Source organism: Sinocyclocheilus grahami, unplaced genomic scaffold (genome assembly GCF_001515645.1).
Source record: "Sinocyclocheilus grahami isolate Dianchi unplaced genomic scaffold, SAMN03320097.WGS_v1.1 scaffold98.1, whole genome shotgun sequence".
Taxonomy (NCBI): domain Eukaryota; kingdom Metazoa; phylum Chordata; class Actinopteri; order Cypriniformes; family Cyprinidae; genus Sinocyclocheilus; species Sinocyclocheilus grahami.
The window spans coordinates 3184272-3210338 of NW_015505277.1; the positions used below are offsets into that span (position 1 = coordinate 3184272).

Sequence of the window (26067 nt, forward strand, 5' to 3'; positions counted from 1 at the left end):
CCCAGCAGTGAATGATTTTGATGCTATATCTCTACATTATTATATGATGCAATATGTTTCTCCAATACAGAAAATTAAGTTGCTCTCAAATTAAAAAAAGTGAAATGGCTCAAAACAGAATACCCCACAGAACATTCTACCAAGTTAAAGACAACTAAAATGTTGGAGATCAGACTCATTTTTAAAGGACGTTCTGATGGGTCATATGCGTTGTTGTGAAGGCAGCTGGATAAAAGAGGAGCGTTTTATATGCGTCTTTGCGTACACATCTAAAGCCAAATACAGTCCATTAAACATGGACCTCACACAAATATATAAACATCGCATAATAAACATCTTTTTGTTAGACCTAACAGATTTAACAGACTGTCTACGTGAAAAGAACTGACACTTTCCACCAAGACTTCTAGCACAGTCCAAAGTAGTTCTGGTGAAAGCCCAGTAATGCAGTAACGATACCAATTGTAACACACTGATGGAAGAGCTTCCATTTAAGGATTATTGACGAATGTCGCAAGTCATTCAAGCGAGCTTTCTGTAGATACGGCTATGCACAGTGGTTCACACATCACAAGAAGTCCAAAGTACATCAGAAAGCCTTTCAAGCATCAGCAGACCACACTGAGCCAGGCATTGACATTTGGTCCGATGATTATCGACGAATATTACAATATCGAAAACTCGCTGTCGCAAACGACTCTACAGCAGTGAGCAACACGCGAACTTGTTCTGAATTCAGATGCGTTGATTCAAATATTTACTTCTACATGACTTGAAAGCCCTTGAAATGGAAGTGAACATCAAATGTAGGGCTTCATAAACAGTCACTACGTTTTTTTTTTGGTGAACAAGATTACACAGCAATTATACAGCATTTTGCTTCACATATTTGACAAGAGAGGTGGGTTTGTCATGCAAATGGACTACGGCAATACTGACAGAAGCTGATTGGCCGCTTGAATGGCATTTAGAACATCAAGAAGGTGCGGATCCGTAAATGCGATTGCCGATTTCTGTTCACAAAGGCAGAGTGCTTTAAGTTTCTTTTGCACATCTCATCTCTATAAAAAGCAAAGCAGAACTCTATACAGAACGAAAGAAAAAAAAATCTAAAATGCTATCGTAAAATCAAAAGTCATCTGTACAAAGAACATCGCACAACAAAAATACCACTAAAGTGAAAACTTACTTGAGTGTAACAGCGGCAGGCCGTGAGCGAACGTTTCGGCAATGTCCCGGTCTCGCAGGATTCACGAGTCGCAATTTCATGCAAACATGTAAAAACGGGGTAACAAGACTGGGAGGAAGTTCACCACACTATATGACCTCAGAGCAGACAGCGCATGGCTAGATATGCAGAATATCCATGAAACTAAATTTTCCACACATGTCAGAAGGCGTGACGGGATGATGACCGCGGGATAGCGACCACAGACGACAACTGGGAGGAAAAACTGAGTCTTATCACACACAACGTGAAAGTGTTCTTTAAAATCTACTGCAGGTGTGGCACTGACGAACGTGTTCAGTTGTGATTACGTGGATGGGCCGTGCAAAGCTTGTGTACGTGTGAAGTGTGTCACTTCTCTTGGAGCAGGGCAGGGATGTTGATGTTCCAGCCGATGGCCTGGCGGTCGAAGCCGCAGGTGAACAGATTGCAAGCTTGGTTCTCCTCGTTCCAGGCAGAGCAGCACACCATGCGCCGATGGCCCTGCGTGTCAAATGCAATTTGGTTGTCAGGACACATAAAAAAGTACAAAACATGCTAATGCAATAGTTAAAGTGCTGTGACACAAAACCTAGTAAGCTTCCTTTCTGCCTTCATGTTTCGATAATAAAATGGACCCTTGTTAGAGACTGATTTGAGATGCTCTTCATGGGCAGCGACTTTGCTAAGAGCCACTCATGTGCTGCAAGGAAATAACACATCTCAAGAGAATCACGCGTGGGACTCGACTAACGTTCACTGTTGATTCTGGCGATTCAGTGTGTAGCTAGCTAAAGATTTAAACCGTACATTATGGATATGCTGGATGCACAAAACTGGATATTATTATATACAGAGAAATTTGATTTAAAGTCATTTGTTTATTGGGTTAAATGGTTTATAAATAATCTATATTTAAATATATATTTACAATAGACACAGTTTGAAATCAATATAGTATTAATGTAAATATATATTAGAAAAATTCACTTTAAATTCTAAAATAAAAATTCAGCTATAACTGTAAATAGGAATACATATTGCTAAATCTGATTATACATTACCATTGATTCAAAACTTTAAGATTTGTAAGTTTTTGGTTGTATTTATTTATTGTTGTAAGAAATTAATAGGGATGCACCGTAATGAAAATTCTTGGCCGAAGCCAAGAACAAAATGAAACACTGGGCCGAAGGGCAGAATACCAAACACAGTTTTTCGCCTTTTTTCTCATGTATTTTGCCAATTCTTTCACCATTGCATAAATTAAAAAGCCAAAAGTCGCTTTTTACTGTTTTGTCTTGCTTTTCAAAGGAAAAAAAATCAATTACAGAACAACAATTTAAAAATATTTACTTGACACTGAACATTTTTTAACATTCTAGAGATTATACCAACAAAGCACAATTTCACTTAAAATTAAGTTAGTAAAATAATGTTTTTGGGCCATTTTTGAGACCCCTTTATTGAATCAGGCATGTATTTTTTACTGTACAAATAAATGCATCCTTGCTGAGCAGAAGAGACTTATTTTAAAACATTAGAAAATATGTGAACACTGTGTGAATGTTATAAGAAATGTATTTAATAGAGCTGTTGTAAATATCATCATTATTGTCTTTTTTCTTTTATTTTACAGAACAACAGTAAAATTACAATACTAACATTTATGAATGCTGATGGAGTTCTTGCAGGAAGATCTCAGTGCTTCTTTTTGCAACAACAGCAGATTTATAAATGAGTCTCATTACAAACTTGATAAGATGTTTGACGCACGCAACACATTGTTACATCCATGCCTTATAAAAATTCATAAAAATGTTACTGAGCAACTGACGAGTAGCACGGTTTCAGTGCAGATTTGGACTTTGAACCCTGGCTAACAAGCAGATAGCGTCACTAGCTCGAGCAGCGCTGTTTGAATACATAACATTCGGCATTTTATTTAATTGTTTAAGGCCATTTCGTGATTTCAATCGTCATACAGTAACCAGCAACAACCACCCCGTCCTCTTCTCATCAAAAACATGAGATGCAGTACTAAACGGTCTCTTGCTGTCGGTGCTTGTAATGATTTTTGTGTCTTTCTCAGACAGTTTTAAATGCTTCCACACTGCCTTTTGCTGCATTAGTGCGCGCTATTTAATCACATCACGTCATTGTTCAGTACAATGTATTCGGTCTTTTCGCTTATTTCGGTTGCCGAACATTCGGTGCATCCCTAAAAATTAATACTTTTATTCAGCAAGGATGCATTAAATTGTGACAGCAAAGATATAAAATTACAAAAGATGTCTATTTCAAATAAATGTTCTTGCGAACCTATTAACATTTAAAAAATACTTACAAAATATGAAAAAATAACTTTAACAATGATAATATGAAATGTTACTTGAGCACATATCAGTCTATTAGAATAATTTATGAAGGATCACATCACCCTAATATATTTAGATTAACATTTTAATATTCATATTTTAAATCTATTAAAGTAGAAAACAGTTATTTTAAATTGTAATAATAACTATCATTAAAAGTATTGTTTTATTGTATTTTTAATCAAATAAATGCAGCCTTAGTGAGCATAAGAAACCTCTTTGAATAACATAAAAAACAACTTGAAACCTTTCAACAGTAGTATATATTTATTCTTTACATATAAATGTTATTATCCGGTTTTAATTAAATGTTTTTAGCTTAGTAATTTTTTTAGCTAACAACAGGCTTGTTGCAAAATATGTTCTCAAAAGGAAGTCAGAAAATGGCAAAACTTTGCTACCTACAATTTGAAATAACGGAGTTGGCTTCATAAAGAAAAAGAAACATAATCGGAACTTCTTAGTGGTTAAAGAGTGCGAGACAACCTGACAGACATGGTGCAAAAACGAAAGGTAATAAAACTCTGAATGAAACGTACCTGTCTGTTGCTCCGTGGGAGACGGGCCAGGCGGACTCCATTCATGTCGAACAGCCTGACCTGCCTGTTGTCATGTGGCAGAGCGATGATTCTTTGGTTCGCTGAGACACTTATCCTGCAGGTTACAGCCAGAAAATCAATCAATAAACACAATTAAATGTAAAGAAACAAGCAGCATCTGTTTACACCAAATGCAGAAAGCTGATCTCATTGACAAAGGTTACTTTCACTCCCATCAGTTAAATAATTTCCAAAATAACACTTTGTGCGAACAGCATCTATTGCACTTGATGTAAACAAGATGTTGCCATTTAATAGTGCAAATAGAGCTAGATACTACTTACTAAATGTGCATAATCAACTAAATATATATATATTATCCAAATCTTCTGTACTATTCCTAGTTCAGAAGCCTGACTTGACTTCATTCTTTCAGAATATCTTGATATAAAGGAATAAAGTTACTCAATTTCCCAGAACTTTCTAAAAACGCACTGTGATGTCTCTACTTGTTCAGAAACAACAGTCTCAGGAAGCTGTCTTACACCTCACCAACCTGCTGCTCTTACCTATTAACGGCTGAGTCTGTGCGGATGGTAGCAATTGGAGATCTCATGTTCTTCAAGTCCCACACCTTGACGGTGCGATCGTCACTTCCCGACACCACGTTGTCTCCCACGGTGAACACAGCTGACGTCACGGTGCTGAAAGAAACAAACGGCTCGTCAACAAAACCTCGCTCAAACATGCTCCAATCACTCTTTAACACCTCAATGCTAAAAATATCATCCTGAACAAATGCACATGAATTTCACTAGGGCTGGGTAAAAAATATTGATATCTCGATATTAATCGATTCTCCTTTTTACGGAACGATATCGATTCTTAAATCCCAAGAAAAAATTAGTCTAGCCTGTTTTCAGTTAATGGACAGTTGAAGGGGACGGAACGTCCCATCCAATAAATTGCAATAAGCACTTTGGTACTTTTAATCTGAAAAAGTCTCAGATTTCAAATTCTGTCCATTGTATTGCAGTATTTAAACAATAAATTACGTTTTGGCGCTGTTTAATGTGGAGTGACAGATCGCTGTAGCACCTCAGTTCAACAGATGCGGCAGCGCGAGGCGCACGTGAACTGATCATCTCCTCCACATTAATACCAGTTTCAGCACGAAATAAACATGAATAAACATCCGAAGGTAAGTTAAAAGAAAGAGTACAACTTTACAATCTGTATCCTGTCTCATGTAATCGCTCAATCAGTGTTTCAGCCGCGCAAAGACGTCAATATAACGTCTTGTAAACAATGTCACGTAACGTCATATTTACCTCAGAAAAAACATATTTGGTGACCATAAACTCAGTCAGATAGAAAAATAAACTGTAGAGAGGGGCAGTTTGCCAAATGTATGCACCATATAACATTCATTATAAATTTTACTGCTCTTCAATGTTTAATTTATGTTTGAATAAATCCATCAAGTTTTTATGACAGCCACCATTGTTTATATTTAAAAAAAAATTAAAAACAAATGTAAACTAATTGAAGTAGAAATATTATGTAATTGTAACTTTATTATTAAAAACTTCATTAAGTGAAATTTTAACAAATCAGTTAATTTTAACCTTCAATATTATAGTAATGTAGTGCCAACTGACTTTCATGTATATTTTACAGGATTAGTTGAGAGATATTTTTCCCTTGAGAAAATTTGCATGTACTGTACCTAATATATATCCAAAATAATCTATATTTTAAAAACAAATGTAAACTAATTGAAGTAGAAATATTACGTAATTGTAACTTTATTATTAAAAACTTCATTAAGTGAAATTTTAACAAATCAGTTAATTTTAACCTTCAATATTATAGTAATGTAGTGCCAACTGACTTTCATGTATATTTTACAGGATTAGTTGAGAGATATTTTTCCCTTGAGAAAATTTGCATGTACTGTACCTAATATATATCCAAAATAATCTATAATGAATCGAATCGAAAGCTTGTGAATGAGAATTTAAACGAATCGTGAAATTTGTGTCAAAACCCAGCCCTAGTTTTCACGAAGTACACGGTAAGATACATGTACATATCGCTCTGTAGAAAACGGAAGTTGCAGAAGGTCAAGGATCTCGGCTGCTAATGTGAAGGACACCCACTTAATCCTGATCATGAGAGATGGTGATCTTGCCGTGTAATAATTGCGTTCTTGAGCGAGACTCTTAACTCCAGAACGCTCCAGCAGGGATTGTCTCTGAATTAAGTGTGGCGTAAGGGACTTTGAATGAAATACATCAGCAAAATGGCAAGTCCCCTAAAAGTAACTAGCTCAGCACTCAAGTATTCTTTGAAAGCAAGATAGACTCTTTCTTTTACTGGAATGACAAATTACTGTACAGAGTGACTAGAGAGTGCTCAAGGTGATTTGGTTATCTCCACAGTCTTATTCTTTGCAGTACCCAACAGATCAAGAAGCAGATCACGTGAACTCCACTTTCTGCATTTCCATTGGTAGTCTATTATTTTATCATCAACAAATAGTTATAACTGACGATCATTAGTGTCACTTCTAAAGGTGCTGCACCAGCAGACGCCATCAAACAGACGTTCATTGAGTTTTGTCTGATCAGTGTGTTAACTCTGTGACGTCTGTAGCTGTTGGTCAACACTTGTTCTCGGTGTTGAATTGGCGTTTGGTCTGCATCTGTATGAAGTGAATTGGCCTTAAGGACTCGAGTCTAACCCTACTAAGCGAATGTTCAGGAGGATTTGGTGCCACTCTACAGTGGCGATGTGGGTATGCTGAACATTGTTGGGCAGGTAGTATAATAGTCTAGGCTTAAGCAGACATGGTCACTGCCTGATGTATAGTGTGCACAAAATAGCACAATCTGGCAGAACTAACCGGTTCCAATCTGACTGGTTCACTTCAACACAACTTCAGGGATTCACAACCTTATCTCATGACGAAAATGTACCTGTGGGAACTTTTTCGCGAGACACAAAATACATAGTGCCATGTACGTTTGGTGACATATTTAATGTGAGATGTCCACTGGGTGGTGCTGAAAGAGTGTTCGTATTTTTTCCATGGAACAGATGAACGTACATATGGTACATTTTATATGACATTGGTTTTGTACGTGTCACCGTAGTTCTGACTTGAAATGTCCGTTGAGTGGCGCTATAACTCTAATGCTCCATGACGTTTTAAAATAATGTACCATCTGCACTACACCTAAACCTACCCGATAGTATGAACAAAAGTGAATGTGATGTAAAAACGCAATTGCAAGCATTCCGTTTTAGCTTGTTTAATCTTTCAGCTTTTTCATTGCGTCTTTTTTTTCCCCACGACATTACCCAAGGATTCCGCATCCTAAGTCAAATTCCATGCCGGCTGAGCTGCCAAGCAAGCTTGTAACATCCAGAAAGCGAAACATATGGAGCTGGAGTCATAACTGTGTATGAAAATAATTACAAGTGCCTGCTGTTTTACCGCCTCTAGTGTTCATTTCTGTTGAAAACTTCAGAGATATGTACTTATTGGTACGTATTTCGCATCTTGCGAAAAAGTTCCCACAGGTACGTTTTCGTCATGAGATCAGGTTGGGGGTTTAAAGTGGACAGATTTGGATTATACGGAGCGATTTACACTGAAAGCTGTTCGCCAAGTAGCTGCATTGCTGACTGCTAGTAGGCATTCCTATTTATTAAGCCCAGTGGTTCCCAACCACTCCGTTCCTGGAGTACCCCTAACACTGCACATTTTGGATTTCTCCTAAATCAAAAGACACTTGATTCAACTTGTCAGCTCATTAGTAGAGACTCCAATACCTGAAATGGGTGTTTCAGACAAAGGAGATATGCAAAATATGCAGTGTGGGGTGGGGGTGGGGACCAGAAATATGGTTGGGAACCTCTGATCCAGCCAATCATGAGACCGACTATGTGAGCTCCACCACATTGAGAAGATGCATTAAATGCTGTAATGATGTAAATGATGTAAGTTAAATGCTGATCTTTGTTGAATTGTAAATGATTTATATCTATTATTTTACTTTAAATTGACATCTGTCAAAGAGTTTTTAAAGTGATTGAAGCAGGGATGTTGCTAGTGAGGGGAAGGGTGGAACTTACTACAGAAGGATCAAGAGCTCAAAATAGTAACCACCTTGTAAACCACACAAGGGGGCCAGAAGGCCTAGCGACTCAAAAGTCAAAATTGTCTATAAAATGAATCAGAACTGAGGGCATGGAAAGAGGAAATTCTCACTGGTCAGTGGAACAGTTTCCTTTATCACAGTATGTTACAACAAGTTAAAATATCTCAACTTTTGGACTAATGATGTAGTATCACTTTTCCAAAGCCTTGTGCTTTTCCTCTATATCCAATTTGGAAGTCAATGTTGTGGCAGAATTTTCAAAGCACAAGTCCTAGCTTGCAATCATCTTAAGTGGACAATTCTTGGCCAGAATAAGCTGTGGACCAGACTTTATTGTCGCAGTCGAAAGTCTGGTAATGTGGGCCTACATGTGACTTCTGTGATGAGGCTTGAGTTGCTAGTGGAATTGAATCTTCCCAACAAATTATATTATTGTGATGATGAAATTAAACTCATCTTTCCCTGGTTGGAAGGACCACCCTCTGCTCCTTTACAGGGCATGAGAGCACCAGCAGCTGGGGTAAAATGAGGCAGAGAGTGTGTGTGTGTGATCTGAGACAGTCTGGGTGAACAGCAGGAATGTCAGCAACCCTCAGGGTCACAGCGCACATTTAACTGCTCCGCTCAGCACACACACTTCCATTTAATGGACCTTAATATTTCTAATCTATCACGTCATTCCCTGCTGACATTTCTCTCCTCTTTGTATTCCCTTCTCTCGGGAGAGCAAAATGAAAAAAAAGAAAAGGGCCGGAGTGGTGCTCCGCTCGCCTCTAGCCGTGCTAATTTGAATTGACATGATATTAAGGTTTAATTAGGGGCTAAATTCCGCTGCATTAAAGATTTGGAGTTGGGTTTGGCTGTATTTAACAGCTTTGCTCGGCTTGCTCCGGCACAGTTCACATCCAAAGTGAAGCGTGGAAACGCTTTCTGACATTGCGGGTTGCCACCGGAAAGCGAGGGTGGGGGTAGTGGTGGGGCCGATAATAGATTAAAAGCTTGATTAAAATCCTATTACAACTCAAATGATATTTTGGGAATGTTCCGTTTCCCCTGGGACCACTGACAAGCAAGGTCGAGACTCATTAGAGGAAGAGCTGCATGTGCATTTAATAGAGATCCAGTGCTGGAGTATAATAAGCTCTTTAAAACAATGGTTAATGTAGTTGAATGTGGTTAAAATGCTTGCTGAGACTGGGAAATGTGTTGAAAATGGTTTGAGATGTATGAAATTCATAGTTGTGAATTATAATTATGAAACATATATTTAAAACAGAATTTATTCCGTGTACACAGTAGTGTCCAAATCCAAACTAGCATGAATTTCTTTCTTCCATGGACACAAAACAAGAATCTCAGAATCTCTCTACAATCGGAGTTTTGTTAAAGGGGTCATATGATGCGATTTCAAGTTTTCCTTTCTCTGTTACAGGCTGTTCGTGAATAGATAAGATCCCTAAAGTTGCAAAGACTAAAGACTCAAACCCAAAAAGATATTCTTTATAAAAAATTAAGACTCGTCCACACCCTCCAAAAACGCCTCGTTTAGACACGCCCCCACATGTTTACATCACCGTGTGGGAAGATTTGCATAACACCGCCCAAATGTTCACGCAAAGAAAGAAGGTGTAACTTTGATTCTCGCTGTAGTATTGTTGCTGCCGCCGCCATGTCTTGGAGACACTGTGTGTTTCGTTGTGAAAGCAAAACTACTTTGTTTGACCTTCCAAAAGAGGACACAACTAGACATCAGTGGTTAAGTTGTATTTACAACACTGTTCCAGAACAGTTCAAACCAAATATTCAGATGTGTGCAGCGCATTTTACGGAGGACAAGGACTGTTTCCTGGGAGAGTAGCCTACAATGCCGGTATTCTGACAAATAATGCTGACTCACAGCCTGTATATTTAAAGGATTTGCCACGGACTATTCAAACGCAAGTTTTGAGCAATGTAGAGCAGTGCTAGTTGTTTGTCATTTCTCCATGGTTTTATGTTTACGCGGCGTGATGCAACGCAATGCCTAAAAAGACAGTATAAGTCATTATAATCAGTAATTATGTCCCCACTGGATGCTACAAATGCCTCGTTTATAATGGGTTTTATTGGTTTTGTCTCATCACACCGGGACACAGAATCACAATATGGTAAGGGGCGTAACATTTCCGTCACATGCTTGAGCTATTCGGCCAATCACAATGCACTAGAAAGCTGGCCAATCAGAGCACACCTCGCTTTTCAGAACGATGAGCTTTGTAAAAATCGACGCATTTCAGAAAGGCGGGGCATAGAGGAGAAACAATAATGTACAGTATGTGGAAAATAATGTGTTTTTTTAACCTTAAACTGCATAAACACATTTCATTACACCAAATACACAAAATAGTGTTCTTTTTTAGCAACGTCATATGACCCCTTTAAAAAATGACCTGGCTCTTCCAAGCAGTGAATGGGGGGGGGAGTCCAGATTTTGAAGTCCAAATAAATGCATCCATCCATCATAAAAAGTGCTCCACATGGCTCTGGGGGGTTAATAAAGGCCTTCTGAAGTTAAGAAAAATATCCATATTTAAAACTTTATAAGTTATAAGTTATAACTATACGTTATTAGAAGATCTCTAACTTCCGGTAACTGTCGTACTCGCGTTCACGAGAGAGTTCGTCCTACGCGGATGACGTAGGACGAAGGCGTAGCATCCGCTGGAACACCACTCTCATGAACGCAGGTATGACAGTTAGCGGAAGCTAGAGATTATGGTTTATAAAGTTTAAATATGGATATTTTTCTTACATAAACACATCGCTTCGCTTCAGAAGGTTTTTAATAACCCCTCGGAGCCATGTGGAGCATTTTTTATGATGGATGGATGCACTTTATTTAGCTTCAAATCTCAACCCCCATTCACTGCTATTAAAAAGCTTGGAAGAGCCAGGACATTTTTTTTTATATAACTCCGACTGTATTCATCTGAAAGAAGAAAGTCATATACACCTAGGATGGCTTGAGGTTGAGTAAATCATAGGGTAATTTTCATTGTTGGGTGAACTGTCCCTTTAAGATTAAGCAATTATAAGTAAGAAGACCTTTAGCAGTTCACTTATTACAGGTTCAGTCCCCATGAATTAACCTTGTGTTTTGATCAAGGGTTCATAAATAAGCCTTTACTAGTTCAAACCTACAGCCTTTTGGCCTCCAGCCTGAATCTTTAACCGCCAGTCTGAGTCTGAGAAACAGGAATAGGTGGGCTTGTCATCCAGAATTTGCGTGATCTGTCTCAAAGGAGACACCAGCTGTGATTTTTCTTCAGTGAGAAACCCATTCTGACACATTCCCCAAGACAGCAGGTGTGTCTCCCTCTGTCTGTCTGAAATCGAGCACACTGGCGATACTCTCATAAGCATCCTGACAGACAGATAGCGGCTCTGACAGGAAATGCCCTGCAGATAAAAGAGGAATGAGGCAGCAAACACCACAGGCTCTTGTGTACAGCGACACTCCTGTCATGTTTCATTTGTACTGCACCACTCATTAGCATTTGCACTATCATTAGATGATAAGGAGATGACATTTCAGGCCCTTCCACTGCCCTTTTGAGTGCCAACATGAACGATTACAGGTTCAAAAGTTCACAAATTCATACTTTTCAATACAAGTTGAGTATCAAGTATCAAATCACAAGATGAAGTCTAAGTCAAGTCTCAAATCCTCTTTTGGTCCCAAATGCAAAATCGTGGAACCCAAAAAGATCAATTCTGAACAATGCACAGAAAGCGTACAAGTTTCAAAAATCACCCAAAAGCACGACATGAGTATCATAAAACTCGTCTATATTACTTTTGCACTGTACCAAAGTCTTCTGAAGCCATATGATGGCTTTGCATGAGGACCAGATGGAAATTGTGATTGAAAAATCTTGATACCAACCTTGGCCCATTGCAAGCTCCATCATTGCAGTCAGTGGGTGTTGCAGTTGAACAGTCCACAAGTCGTCAAATAAAGCTCGCGCATTCATAATAAAACGTGCTGCAGACGGGGCCTTTATTCATCCCCGGGAGCCGTCAGCGGCACGTTTTATTATGAATGTGCGAGCTTTATTTGACGACTTGTGGACTGTTCAACTGCAACACCCGCTGACTGCAATGATAGAGCTTGGAATAGCCAGGACAATTTTTAATAGAACTCCGACTGGATTCGTCTGAAAGAAGAAAGTCATATACACCTAGGATGCTTCGAGGGTAAGTAAAACACAAGCTAATTTTCATTTTTGGGTTAACTAACCTTTTAAGAGTTTCTCATTGACTTTGTTGATCCAGTTTAATCACCAGACAATTTGCATGTCATGGGTATTGTCAGCATGAAATTCAAACCAAGACGGAATAGACTTCATGTGCACATCAAGATACATTCAGTTGCACAACACTAGAGCCTTCAGACTCCAGTTTACATCTCTGGACACACTCCATTGTCTATAAGCACCAGTATTCACTAGTTAGCTCTAAAAGTGCCACTCTTTAAAGTTTTCAACACTTACGCTGCTAAAATCAGGAAAACAGTGGGCAAAGGCTTGAATGTTTAATCTAAGTGTCCATATGTCGTAATGCTGTGCTCATGGTGTGTCCTGATGCTCTGGGTTAGTGATGTGAGACAGGCATATGTCAGCTGTACTGCACAACTGAGCTAAACTTCACTCATTATTAGAAACTGTACAGCAGTTTAAGAGCCTCAGTCTGCATGAAATAGACATACATCCTGTTGTTACATATTCTAAGAGTAAAACATCTGTTAGGATTGTGTCCACGAAACACTATTCAGATGTGTTACAAATCTAGCTACAATGCTGTGAAAAAATATGTACACCCCATGAAAACTATAGGTATATATCCATCATAATAAAACATAGATTTGGGAGTTGAAATTCATTGAAGGGTTAGTTCACCTAAACATGAAAACTATACTATACTATCATCGTTTACTCACCCTCTTGTGGTTTCAAACCTATAAGACTTTTCCCATCTTCAAAACACACATTTTAATTAATTTTAAATGAAACCTGACAGATTTTAGTCCCTCCACATGTTCCATTCACCCAAAACTTTGACACTTCAAAAAGTTCAGACATTACTAGAGCCCAACCGATATATCGGTTTGCCGATTTCATCGGCCGATATGAGCCTGTCGCAGATATATCGGTATCGGCCAATATGCCGCAGATATGCCGCCGATATGAACTTTTTTTTTTAACAGAACATATAGACCTTTTTCCTGAGTAAACGATGAGCGATGAGTCAATGCTTGTGTTTATACCAGCCGCGTCCCAGAACTCATGCATATCACATTGGTCACATCACTAAGTTAGCATAGTTTGTCAGTACAGTCAGTAACATAGCAGATTAGAAAGTTGGTATCCAATAGACGGCAGTGCAGTGGTGGCTTGAGTCTGTTGAATGGTGATTTAACGCTACATTGTCACCTAGTTGGTGAGACGCAATGCTATAAAATAAATAAACAATGTCCCCCATCTTTTACTCTCACAATGAGCTCATCATACTCATTTGCTACATTAGTAGGGCCCAATGATTTCCGCAAGGCAGAAAACGCAGACAGAAGCACATAATCCAGTCATAAAAAACGGAATTTAACACGGAATTTCATGGAATCTGTCATATTTTTGATGAATAAATAAAAACCAGGTCAGTACACTTAAATCAAATCGCGATATAGACTAGTGTCTGTGAATATTAATTACAAATCATATAATAATATATACATATAATATTAAATACAAATCCTCATGTTCTGCGTTTCCATTTGATTGCCAGTTACCTTGTTTATTTTCTTAATTCAAGTTATTTATAAAAAGTGATGTGAAGTTTACCGTTAAGTGCACTGATGTCAGGCTCATTTTAGACAATAACGTTTATTGTTAAATTGCTAAATACACTGCCTCCATTACATATTTTTTGTCATATCATTATAAGTGTTTGATCACATTTGAGTTATCATTGCTAAAAATGTGTTTATGTATATATAATCTGTTTATGTATATACTGTATTCTATATGCAGTACCAGTCAAAAGTTTGGACACACTAATGGGAAGTGGTACTGTACTATAATATACACAAAGAATATCGGCTGGTATATATATCGGACTTTTTTAGTCCCTAATATCGGTATCGGTATCAGGTTTCATTAAAATATCTTCATATGTGTTTATAAAAAGAATGAAAGTCTTATGGGTTTGGAATGACATCAGGATCAGTAAACAATGACAGGATTTCTATGTTTGGTGAGAAACAATGTAAAAAAGCAACAATATGGGTAACACTTTATTTTAAGGTGTCTTTGTTACACATGTTACCTGTACTTACTATTATAATAACAATTAATTATGCATAATTACATGCAAGTAACCCTAAGCCAAACCCTAATCCTAACCATATAGTAAGTACATGTAGTTAATTAATATTACTCATCTTTACATGATCTTTGTGATTTGTGAAATTTCTGAGTGAAAATTGTTTCATGTAAATCTTACACCATTTTTTTTTCAGTGTATCCCTTTTGTCGAAGGGACATATATGTGCATGGTGTCATGTGGAGTCGACACCAGTGGAGGAAGTTAAGGAAAGTGAGACAAACAGGAAATCAGAGCGATAGGAAGTCTGAATAAGAGGAAGTCCGGGTTGTGTGTTTGTGTGTGTGTGTGTGTGTGTGTGTGTGAGAGAGAGAGAGAGAGAGAGAGAGAGAGAGAGAGAGAGAGAGAGAGAGGAAGTTAAGGAAAGTGAGACAAACAGGAAATCAGAGCGATAGGAAGTCTGAATAAGAGGAAGTCCGTGGTGTGGGTTTGTGTGTGTGTGTGTGTGTGTGTGTGAGAGAGAGAGAGAGAGAGAGAGAGAGAGAGAGAGAGAGAGAGAGAGAGAGAGGTAGTCTAGCATGACTCCTGTATGCTGGACCCACAGACACCCTCAGCATGAATGAATAAAAAAACCCAGCCTGTGTGAAGGTGTGTAAGTGTGTGTGTCTGGTCTTTAGGAGGTCCTCAGCTCCTGCCAGGAGCACTGCAGAGCTCATTCATCTTACAGTCCCAGTGCAGCAGAGCATTCACTCCCACTGACAGCACAACACCCTCTCTCTGTCTCTCATGCGTGACTCAGTCAACCCCCACACACACACACCGCACTGTACGCCACTCATTACAACCAACAGCTGTCTCTACAGCCCACACACACACACATCTGCATGCAGAAATGCTTATACACGCTGCTATTTCCAGTCTAACTTCTCATTCATTAAGTCTTTCGGTGCATTCCGAAGTCAATCTTTCTGTGCCAGGCATCTGAAGAGGTGTTCAGAGTGTTTTCTATCATGCTGCTATACAGCTGTTAGAATGGGATTTTGGGCAAAAGTCAAAAGAGTGCTTTCTGAAGTATGATATTCTGGTATTAGAGAGGGATATTTAGGGCCCTATGAAATCTGTTTTATTTTTTTGCAGATACAATTGTATTTTTCCCGAATTTAATTTCTTTTTTTTTTCTGGATTCCGTTTTAATGGTTTAATGGTTAATTTTAATAATCGAGATGGATGTCTAATCAATTGAATTCATAAACATTAACAATTTACTAATTTATATTATTGAATGCATCGTGGGTTTGGAATGACATGAGGGTGAGTGATGACAATTTTAATTTTAAGTGAACTACACTGTTATTAACTACATTCTGTATAACTACACAAAATCATTTAGTAAATAATTGTTGGAACTCGGTGTCTGACACTGATGAAAATGTGCCATGCTTTATTACAACTGCATTTGGAGTTTAAACATGAATAAACAATAGAAATGCAAGGGGAAAAAAAGTAAAGTTTCAAAGTAAATCCTACACCAATTTATAATTTTTTAAAGATTAATAGGGTCCTACGATGGGTTTTATTTTTTCACAAATTTAGTTTTGCCTGGATTTTGTGTATGAATTTATAGTTTTATTATCAAAAACATTGGTCTTTTAACATGCAAATCAAACAATTTCTGCCATTTGCTGACAAAGTGCTGCACAATAGAGGTTTACGGTTTAAATAAAAATATATCCTTACATGCTTTTTTTTAATAAACTGGAATTTTATTATTATTACTTCGAGAACTACATTACAATTTAATATATTTCTGTAATTATTTCTCTAAATTAAACTAAACGAATACAAAACTGCGTTGCTCATTTATACAGAAACACGCAGAACATGCAGACTTTATATTTAAATAGCAGTCTAAATAGCACCCAAATTTAGCCAAATTCCGTGACATTTCGCATTATACAGTAAATTCCTTTTTTATAATTTTTATTTTCCGCAATTCCATCTGCATTTTCAGCTTTGTGTAAATCACAAGGCCCTAGATTTTTGCGCTTTATCATCCACCAAGCAAAAGTTGATCACTATGAAAAGTAGCTGCACACGAAGATTTGAGGTACAGTATAATTTCATGCATGAAGTACTAAATGCTGGAATAATAAAGATGCTTCTAAAGCTCAATTTACTTTTTCAGACATTTCTTTGCCACTCCAAAGAGAAAGAAAAAACTTGAGAAAATCTGCTACACAGGTGTCTGTGTTGAGTGTTTCTCAGGGCTCAGTGACGAGTGAATTCAGCGGCTCAACACAATTAGCTGCGTCTCATCAACTCATAACCAGACAGCACTGAAATCAATATGATACTCCACTCACATATACAAGCTCTTCACATATACAAGTCTACAGAGAAGTGAGTTTGCTTTATGATTTTTGGTTTAATTGTCAGGTAACACAAATTTCAAGTCCAAAACAGTAAAAATATAGAGTTATTTTAATTGTGATGATTTTGGCTCACATTTAACAAAAACCCACCAATTCACTGTCTCAACAAATTAGAATATGGTGACATGCCAATCAGCTAATCAACTCAAAACACCTGCAAAGGTTTCCTGAGCCTTCAAAATGGTCTCTCAGTTTGGTTCACTAGGCTACACAATCATGGGGAAGACTGATGATCTGACAGTTGTCCAGAAGACAATCATTGACACCCTTCACAAGGAGGGTAAGCCACAAACATTCATTGCCAAAGAAGCTGGCTGTTCACAGAGTGCTGTATCCAAGCATGTTGGATAAAGGTTGAAAGAAAAAGATGCACAACCAACCGAGAGAACCGCAGCCTTATGAGGATTGTCAAGCAAAATCGATTCAAGAATTTGAGTGAACTTCACAAGGAATGGACTGAGGCTGGGGTCAAGGCATCAAGAGCCACCACACACAAACGTGTCAAGGAATCTGGCTGCAGTTCTGTACTTGCTGTCAATGCACTGCCATCTAGTGGTCAAAGTGAATAAAAAAAACAAAAGAGACGTAAAATAGTTCAAACAATGCCCACTTTCTTCATCAACTAAATCAATTTCTAAAATGTATACTTTTGAATATTTTGAATGTGTTATTTTAGATATTATTTAAATACTAGTATAATATTTATTAATATTCTGAATTATTCAGTTTTCATATTCGTTTTAATTTAAGTTTTAATCATTTTATGTGCTTCTGCAATTTCTATTTATTAATGTTTTTTTTTGTTTTTTTTAAGCTTTAATATATTTATTTTTTCAGTTTAGTTTTAGTAACTTTATTATTTTAACAACCTTTTTTTATTTTGGTTAGTTGCCAAGGCAACATTTCTAATTTTATTTACTTATGTTTTTAATTTAAGTTTGTTATCTAATATTTAATTTTATTTCAGATTTATTCCAACCATTCGTAATAGTTTAGTAAGAGATGCTGTCATTTTATTAGTTTTTGTTTTAGATTTGTTCTATTTAGCTTTCATTTAATATTTCAATTTCAGTTAGCTGTCAAGGCAACATTTCTAACATTTTCATTTCTGTTATTGTTATTATTATTATTATTATTATTATTATTATCAGTTTTTCATCTAATATTGAACCTTATTTCAATAACAAAAATATTTTTTTATTAGTTTTAGGTAACAATGCCACTGATATTTATCAGCTATAATTACTTCTTCCGAGTCATGAAAAAGTATTTTCATATTTTGCATTTTTTGATTAAGAATACATTTTATTGTCTCTATTGGCTCTCTATTTTATTATCTATTGGCTAGATAATTCATATTTAATATAGATTTGTTAAAGTGAGAGGCTACAGCCAGGCACAAAACTGTTGAGATCCAGAATTTGTCCCATATATTCTCGTCAAAAATGTCTTGCCACACCGAGTTCTGGAGTTATGACAATAAAGTCTTTTGGCTTGCTAGCAAAATGTCAGGTTGCGAGCAGATGGCCGACAGTCACTGATCTTGACTTTGAAGAGCTTTTGCATCACTTAGATTTCATTTTTATCCTTATTTGGCACCAATTTTTACTTCCATTTGGCACTGTGCTGTCAAACGATTAATCGCGATTAATCGCATTCAAAATAAAAGTTTTTATTTACATAATATATCTGTGTGTACACTGTGTATATTTATTATGTATATACAAATACACACACATACTGTATATATTTTGAAAATATTTAAATGTATATATTCATATAATTTATATTAAATCGAAATATATTTAATATATAAACGTAACATATTTTCTTAAATATATACACGCATGTGTTTGTATTTATATATACATAATAAATATACACAGTACACACATATACTATGTAAACAAAAACTTTTATTTTGGATGCGATTTATCGCGATTAATCGTTTGACAGCACTAGTTTTTGTTGCATTTTTGTTTTCATTTGTTGTATTTTTGTTTCAACATTTTATGTAGACATTTTTTTTTTTTTAGATTTATTTTTGCCGTTTTGCCTTTATTTGATAGGACAGTAGTTAGGCAGGAAGTGAAGTTGGAGAGAGGGGATGGATCGGGAAAGGTCCGAGAGCCGGGACTCGAACACGGGACGCCCGAAGTGTAACTGTGCTATATGTAGATGCGCAGCCCACAAGGTTATCGGCGCCAATAAATAATATTTATTTTGTTTTACAACCAGTGATTGCCCCAGGAGGTTTGCCATTTTGTACGATTCATGGTCTTTTTTTTTTTGTTAATTTGTTGCAAAATTAAATGTTCAGCTTTGCGCTACATATAAAACAGGTTTGTTACTAAAATGAACATTAATTGAAATAAAATCAAATATTTCATTTCAGCTAGCTGTCAAAACAATATTTCTCATTCGAATGTAGTTTAACTAAAATAACTAAAACTGAAAAAATAATTTTACTACTATAAGACTATACTACAATATAAACAGCATGATTAGCAAGTTACTAGCATGTTGCTAGAATGATTAGCAAGTGACTAGCCTGTTTGTAGCATGATTAGCATGTTACTAGCATGTTGCTTGCATGATTAGTAAGTAACTACCATGTTGCTAGCACGATTAGCAAGTGACTAACATGTTGCTAGCATGACTAGCATGTCGCTAGCATGATTAGCAAGTAACTAGCATGATTACCATGTTACTAGCATGATTAGCAAGTGACTAGCATGTTGCTAGCATGATTAGCAAGTGACTAGCATGTTGCAAGCATAACTAGCAAGGGACTAGCATAATTGGCAAGATAAAAAAACAATAACTACTAAAATAAATGCTAAACAAAATTACTAAAACCTAAAATTAAAAGGAAAATGCAAAAGGCACAAATATCCTAAAACTTGAACTTAAAAATCCAAACAGATTAAAGGTGTAACAGAATATTTTTGGTTAAAGTATTAAGTATGTTTTGCACTCATTATTATTATTATTTTTTTTTTTCAAAAAGAGTTACATCTTGTAGCTTTAAGTACACAAAAATGGGAACGCAATGGGGAAAAAAGACGATAATTACAGCAATTGTTGAATAAATTAATTCAAGCTGCAGTCCGTAACTTTTGGCGCTCTAGCGGTTAATAAACAGAACTGCGTGCATCTTCTGAGAACATTGTAGCCGGAGCTACTTCTCTCTGTTTATGTCTATGACGAATCACGCAGGTACTGGCTACTCCGCAGCGGGACCTACCCCAACCAGTCTGAAATAGTCCGAATATAAACACTTATTATAGGTGTACTGTAGTGATTCAGGACAAGCCAAAAGCACGGTTTGGAAAATGGATTTATGATGTACTCGCTTATTATATTAATTTTGTAAACTTTGAACACAAAAAAGTGCAGCTTTAATGTGGCACACTTCTCAGTAAAGCAGAATATTCAGCGTAGGGGGGAAAAAATGTAGGATAGTTATAGATGTTTTCAGAAGTAGAGCAAGTTATTATATTTCAATATTAAAACAAACTTTTTTTCTTAACATACACTTTTAAATTTAGCACAAAAATTGCAAATACATTATACTGATTTCAATATTCATGTTGACTTTTTGCATTAGCAAGTCACCTGGATGAGAGACATCGATTCGGAGGAGCATCATTACAAAAAAGGGTGTGTGAAGGTAGGTGTCTGTCTGTCTGTCTGTGTGTGTGTGTGTGTGTGTGTGTGTTTTAACACTTACACTGATGTCTGCTGGGGGCTGGGGAAGCGGCAGCTGTACCATGTAACGCCAGATGTGTGCCGTCTGGTCCCCGGACGCTGTCAGGAAACAGACAAAACAAACACAGATGGAGCATTATATAAAAAAGGACAGTCATCTATCAAATCACATTTAAAAGCATCTGACAGGAGGGGGGGAGAGATACAAATAGAGATATGAAAAAATATCTATTTTTCAGTCTTATTAAATAAATATTAAAAAGGTAACATAGCCTTCAGTCACGGGATAAACGAATCATCATTAACAGCTTCATAGTAAAGAGATGTGACTGCTGCATTAGCAGACGCTCACATACATGCAGTCTTTAATGTGTAATAGAAGGTTATGACCACTGGACGGCGCCATAATGCTTAGTTATTATTTGTTATTTCATGAAAATTACTCTATTTGCTTTCATAATAAATGTCCCTGAGGTGTATGATTAATTGATGCACAATATTCTCAAAATTAGTGATGCACTAAGAATAAAAAATTAATTGTGTTCAATAATCAATTAATTAATCCAATTTATTTAATAATCAACACAAATAAAAACAGAGTTGCATAAAAACTTTTAAATTGTACATATGACCATTTTTTTTACTTTTTTGCAATATTTTAAATTATTTAATTGTTTCTACTCAAATTAGAGGTTAAAAGAAACATTCACACGGCGGCTGTAATACTTTTTTTCCCCCTGTTTATCTATATTGAATATATACTGTTATGTTTCACATGGAAATATGTAAAACCCATTGAATGCGCTGTTGTTTACCTGTAAGTGCCATCTGCTCTGTGGGGTGGAACTTAATGGAGTTGACTGCAAGAATACAAAATAACAAATGTGCATTAAAAACAATGCAACATGCTTAACACTAACCAGAGCATGTCAAATCTGAAGAAACCAAACTCCAAACGAAAGTTCACAAATATTCACACACACATATAATGTGAAAAGAGCTTGGTACCTGATCCAGCGTGGCCGGCATATTTTAGCAGGCACTTCCCAGTCTCAATACTCCACAGCATGCAACAGTGATCTAAAGAATAAAGAATGACAGAATGACTTCTGAAAAGTCTGCTTTACCATCACAGGAATAAATGACATTTTTTAATTATTCAAATAGAAAACAATATTATTTCACAATATTACTGTTTTTACAAATAAATTCAGCCTTGGAGAGCAGAAAGAACATAACAGATCATAAAAAGTGAAAATAAAGACAGACTTTTGAACAGCAATGTATACAACAGTATATTAGTGTGTCATTTTGCAACATGAGCAGCACTGTTCAAATTTAAGTCATATCTAAATACAATTTAAAATTTGTGATTTTTATCAGCAATAACAATTAAATAAGCATTTGTCTAAATTAATCCAGCTAGTTTTAATCTACTGTAAGTGTTAGTTTACTATTTAGGACAATCACAGCAATTTGTAAAATGTAAAGAAATAAAAAGAAAAAGGTGGGGACAGCTACAAAAAAAAAAGTTTTTGGTAATTAAAGTAACAATAAAAGTAATATATATATATATAGTTTTTGAACAGTAAGATTGTTAATGTTTTTAAAATAAGTATCTTCTGCTCACCAAGCCTGCATTTATTTGATCCAAAGCACAGCAAAAAAAAAGTACAAATTTGATATAGTTTTTACTATTTAAAATAACTGGTTTCAATTTGAATATATTATAAAATGTAATTAACAGCTTCATAGTAAAGAGATGTGACTGCTGCATTAGCAGACGCTCACATACATGCAGTCTTTAATGTGTAATAGAAGGTTATGACCACTGGACGGCGCCATAATGCTTAGTTATTATTTGTTATTTCATGAAAATTACTCTATTTGCTTTCATAATAAATGTCCCTGAGGTGTATGATTAATTGATGCACAATATTCTCAAAATTAGTGATGCACTAAGAATAAAAAATTAAGAAAAAGGTGGGGACAGCTACAAAAAAAAAAGTTTTTGGTAATTAAAGTAACAATAAAAGTAATATATATATATATAGTTTTTGAACAGTAAGATTGTTAATGTTTTTAAAATAAGTATCTTCTGCTCACCAAGCCTGCATTTATTTGATCCAAAGCACAGCAAAAAAAAAGTACAAATTTGATATAGTTTTTACTATTTAAAATAACTGGTTTCAATTTGAATATATTATAAAATGTAATTTATTCCTTTGATTTCGAAGCTGGATTTTTAGCATCATTACTGCAGTCACATGATCCTTCAGAAATCATTCTAATATTCTGATTTGCTGCCCAAAAAAAACATATTATTATTATGTTGAAAACAGCCGAGTAGATTTTTTTCAGGTTTCTTTGATGAATAGAATAACAATTAAATAAGCATTTGTCTAAATTAATCCAGCTAGTTTTAATCTACTGTAAGTGTTAGTTTACTATTTAGGACAATCACAGCAATTTGTAAAATGTAAAGAAATAAAAAGAAAAAGGTGGGGACAGCTACAAAAAAAAAAGTTTTTGGTAATTAAAGTAACAATAAAAGTAATATATATATATATAGTTTTTGAACAGTAAGATTGTTAATGTTTTTAAAATAAGTATCTTCTGCTCACCAAGCCTGCATTTATTTGATCCAAAGCACAGCAAAAAAAAAGTACAAATTTGATATAGTTTTTACTATTTAAAATAACTGGTTTCAATTTGAATATATTATAAAATGTAATTTATTCCTTTGATTTCGAAGCTGGATTTTTAGCATCATTACTGCAGTCACATGATCCTTCAGAAATCATTCTAATATTCTGATTTGCTGCCCAAAAAAAACATATTATTATTATGTTGAAAACAGCCGAGTAGATTTTTTTCAGGTTTCTTTGATGAATAGCAAGTTCATAAGAACAGCATTTATCTGAAATAGAATCTTTTATAACTTCATTAATGTCTTTATCATCACTTTTGATCAATTTAAAGCATTCTTGCTAAATAAAAGTATTACTTTCTATAATTTCTTTAAAAGCAGTTATTTTAAATGCTAAAAATATTTCACAATATTACTGTTTTGCTGTATTTTGGATCAAATAAATGCAGGCTTCGTGAGCAGAAGAGACTTCTTTATAAAACATTAAAAATCTTACTGTTCAAAAACTTTTGGCTGGTAGTGCATCTTGGATATATCAATTATTAGCAACATATTTTTGTGCAGTGCACAGAGTCAGGAAAAATACCACACACACACAAATATCTCAATGCACACATACAAACCACACTCTGATATTGATATCAATACACCCACACAATTAAAATAATCACATTCAATTGGCCTTTTTTTATCAGAAACATACAAAAAAACAGCAAGTATTTGCTCCAAAGGCCAAACCTGAGAAAATGGTGTTATCAGATGGAAAACAGTAAAAATTGTAACTTGTAAAAATAGCAAAAATTCTGAAGCCTTGCCAAAAGACTGAAAGCATATTAACAACGTTTTTTGTTTTTTTTTAAAGTAAAAAGAAACAAAAATGCCAATAAAACAGACAAGGGTTAATCTCTGGACAGGACCAAAAAAAAAAAAACTCAAACTGAATTAAAAATAATGGGTAAGGTGAGTGTAGTTGTGGCAGATTTACCGGCTGAAGCTGTGCCTAAAACCAGCGGCTGAACCCGAGTCACAGCCAGGTCCCATATCCCATCCCGGTGTCCCACGTACTCCTTGACCAGCTGACACACTGCACGAGACGTGGTGGCTTTGAAACTGGACACAATCTGAGGAGCGGACAGGAGAGTGAGCAATGCGTCAGAGGTTCACACACACACACAGATCTAACTACAGAGCGACAGTAAGCAGCGCAGAAGCATGGGGAATCAATACTCAAACCATACATGACTGTAACACCTCTACACTTATGACACACGTCATGTGGTTACACTGCTGGATTGTATGAACAGAACACATTCAGTCATACAGTCTCCCAAACAAGATCAAGGTCTACGAAAGGAGAGCGTAGTCAATACTTCTGAAATGAGAACGATTAAATTAAAACACCCTAACAAACAATAATGAGCAATAAAACAAGAACAGCATTCAAGCACCATTAAAATATATAAAAGCTGACAAATGTATGACTGAAAAACAAATGAATGACAAAATAGCTGGTAAATCGTAAAAACTTTGCATGTAAATATATGGATCATCTCTGGAAAAGGAAAGAAGCTGAGCTAAGAGAGCAAGGTGACCAATGGCTGCTATGGTGTCGATGCATAGAGAAGATATGCATTACTATATAATTTAATGGCAGTAAATGACACATTCACAAAAGTGCACAATATTTATTTAAAAGTCACTGAAATATCTTATATAACATAAAATGTGCATTACAGAAGGGATCTTTGGTAATATAACTGTAACAACCTTTCCTGGCAAACTACCACTGATATGGATGTATGTTAAAAGTTTAATAGGTTAGACATTTTTTAAAAGTTATTAAAAGTTTAGGGTCTTTAATATGTTTTTTAAAAGAAGTTCACCAAGGGTGCATTTATTTGATTAAAAATACAGGTCAAACAGTAGTAATCTGAACCATTATAACAATTTACAATAACTGTTTTCTATTTTAATATGTAGGGCTGCCCTCGACTAAGTATTTTTCTGGTCGACTAGTAGTCGTTCATTTTAAGCATTAGTCGACTAATCGCACGTTTATTAATAAAACATTTAAATCATTATAATGAGCCTTTAATTGCCTACAAAGCCTAATAAGCGCTCAAGCGCACTCATAAAGCTTGCCACAGCGCACCGCAGAAGCTATTGTTTATGAATGTGTCAGGGAAAAACAGTAAGTAGGCTGCATTGACATTTTAATAATTCACTGATAAACTAGTGCTTTCTGTGTTTTCGGGTTAAGAGATGAAGTCGGAGACACTGACACGGACTCGCCATCTCCACAGTAGTGGATGCATCTGTATGCGTTTCACACGGATTACATAATCGGAGAATATTTGTTTTCCATTTGAATTGGTTCATTTGAAAGTAGACATTTCACTCTCTGTATATATTTTTTTAATGTCTGTAAGGCAAAGATATACACGGAGTTTCGCGCTCGAGTTCACAGAGACCGAGACGGCAGAAAGCGCATCCTGTTTGCTTTCATTATTTTACAAAAGCTTGTTTTGTTGTTATTGTGAATGCACAAAAATATACATAGAGTCTTTGCAGATTTGATCTGTATGACCAAAAATGAGGGAGTATTTTAAGAGCAAGTGAGCGCA

General features: G+C 35.8%; 1 protein-coding gene across 1 annotated transcript in view; it reads right to left on the minus strand.

Annotated features, from left to right (window-relative positions):
- The window catches only part of LOC107588100 (WD repeat-containing protein 37-like), a 45263-nt gene continuing 19196 nt past the window's right edge, over positions 1-26067 (minus strand). The window contains exons 6-12 of the mRNA XM_016276110.1: positions 24429-24564; positions 21802-21873; positions 21609-21653; positions 20816-20892; positions 4694-4914; positions 4125-4239; positions 1-1711 (exon numbers count right to left, since the gene is read on the minus strand). Of these exons, the coding sequence (XP_016131596.1) occupies positions 1580-1711; positions 4125-4239; positions 4694-4914; positions 20816-20892; positions 21609-21653; positions 21802-21873; positions 24429-24564 (798 nt within the window). The 3' untranslated portion in view covers positions 1-1579. The remainder of the gene's footprint in view (positions 1712-4124; positions 4240-4693; positions 4915-20815; positions 20893-21608; positions 21654-21801; positions 21874-24428; positions 24565-26067) is intronic.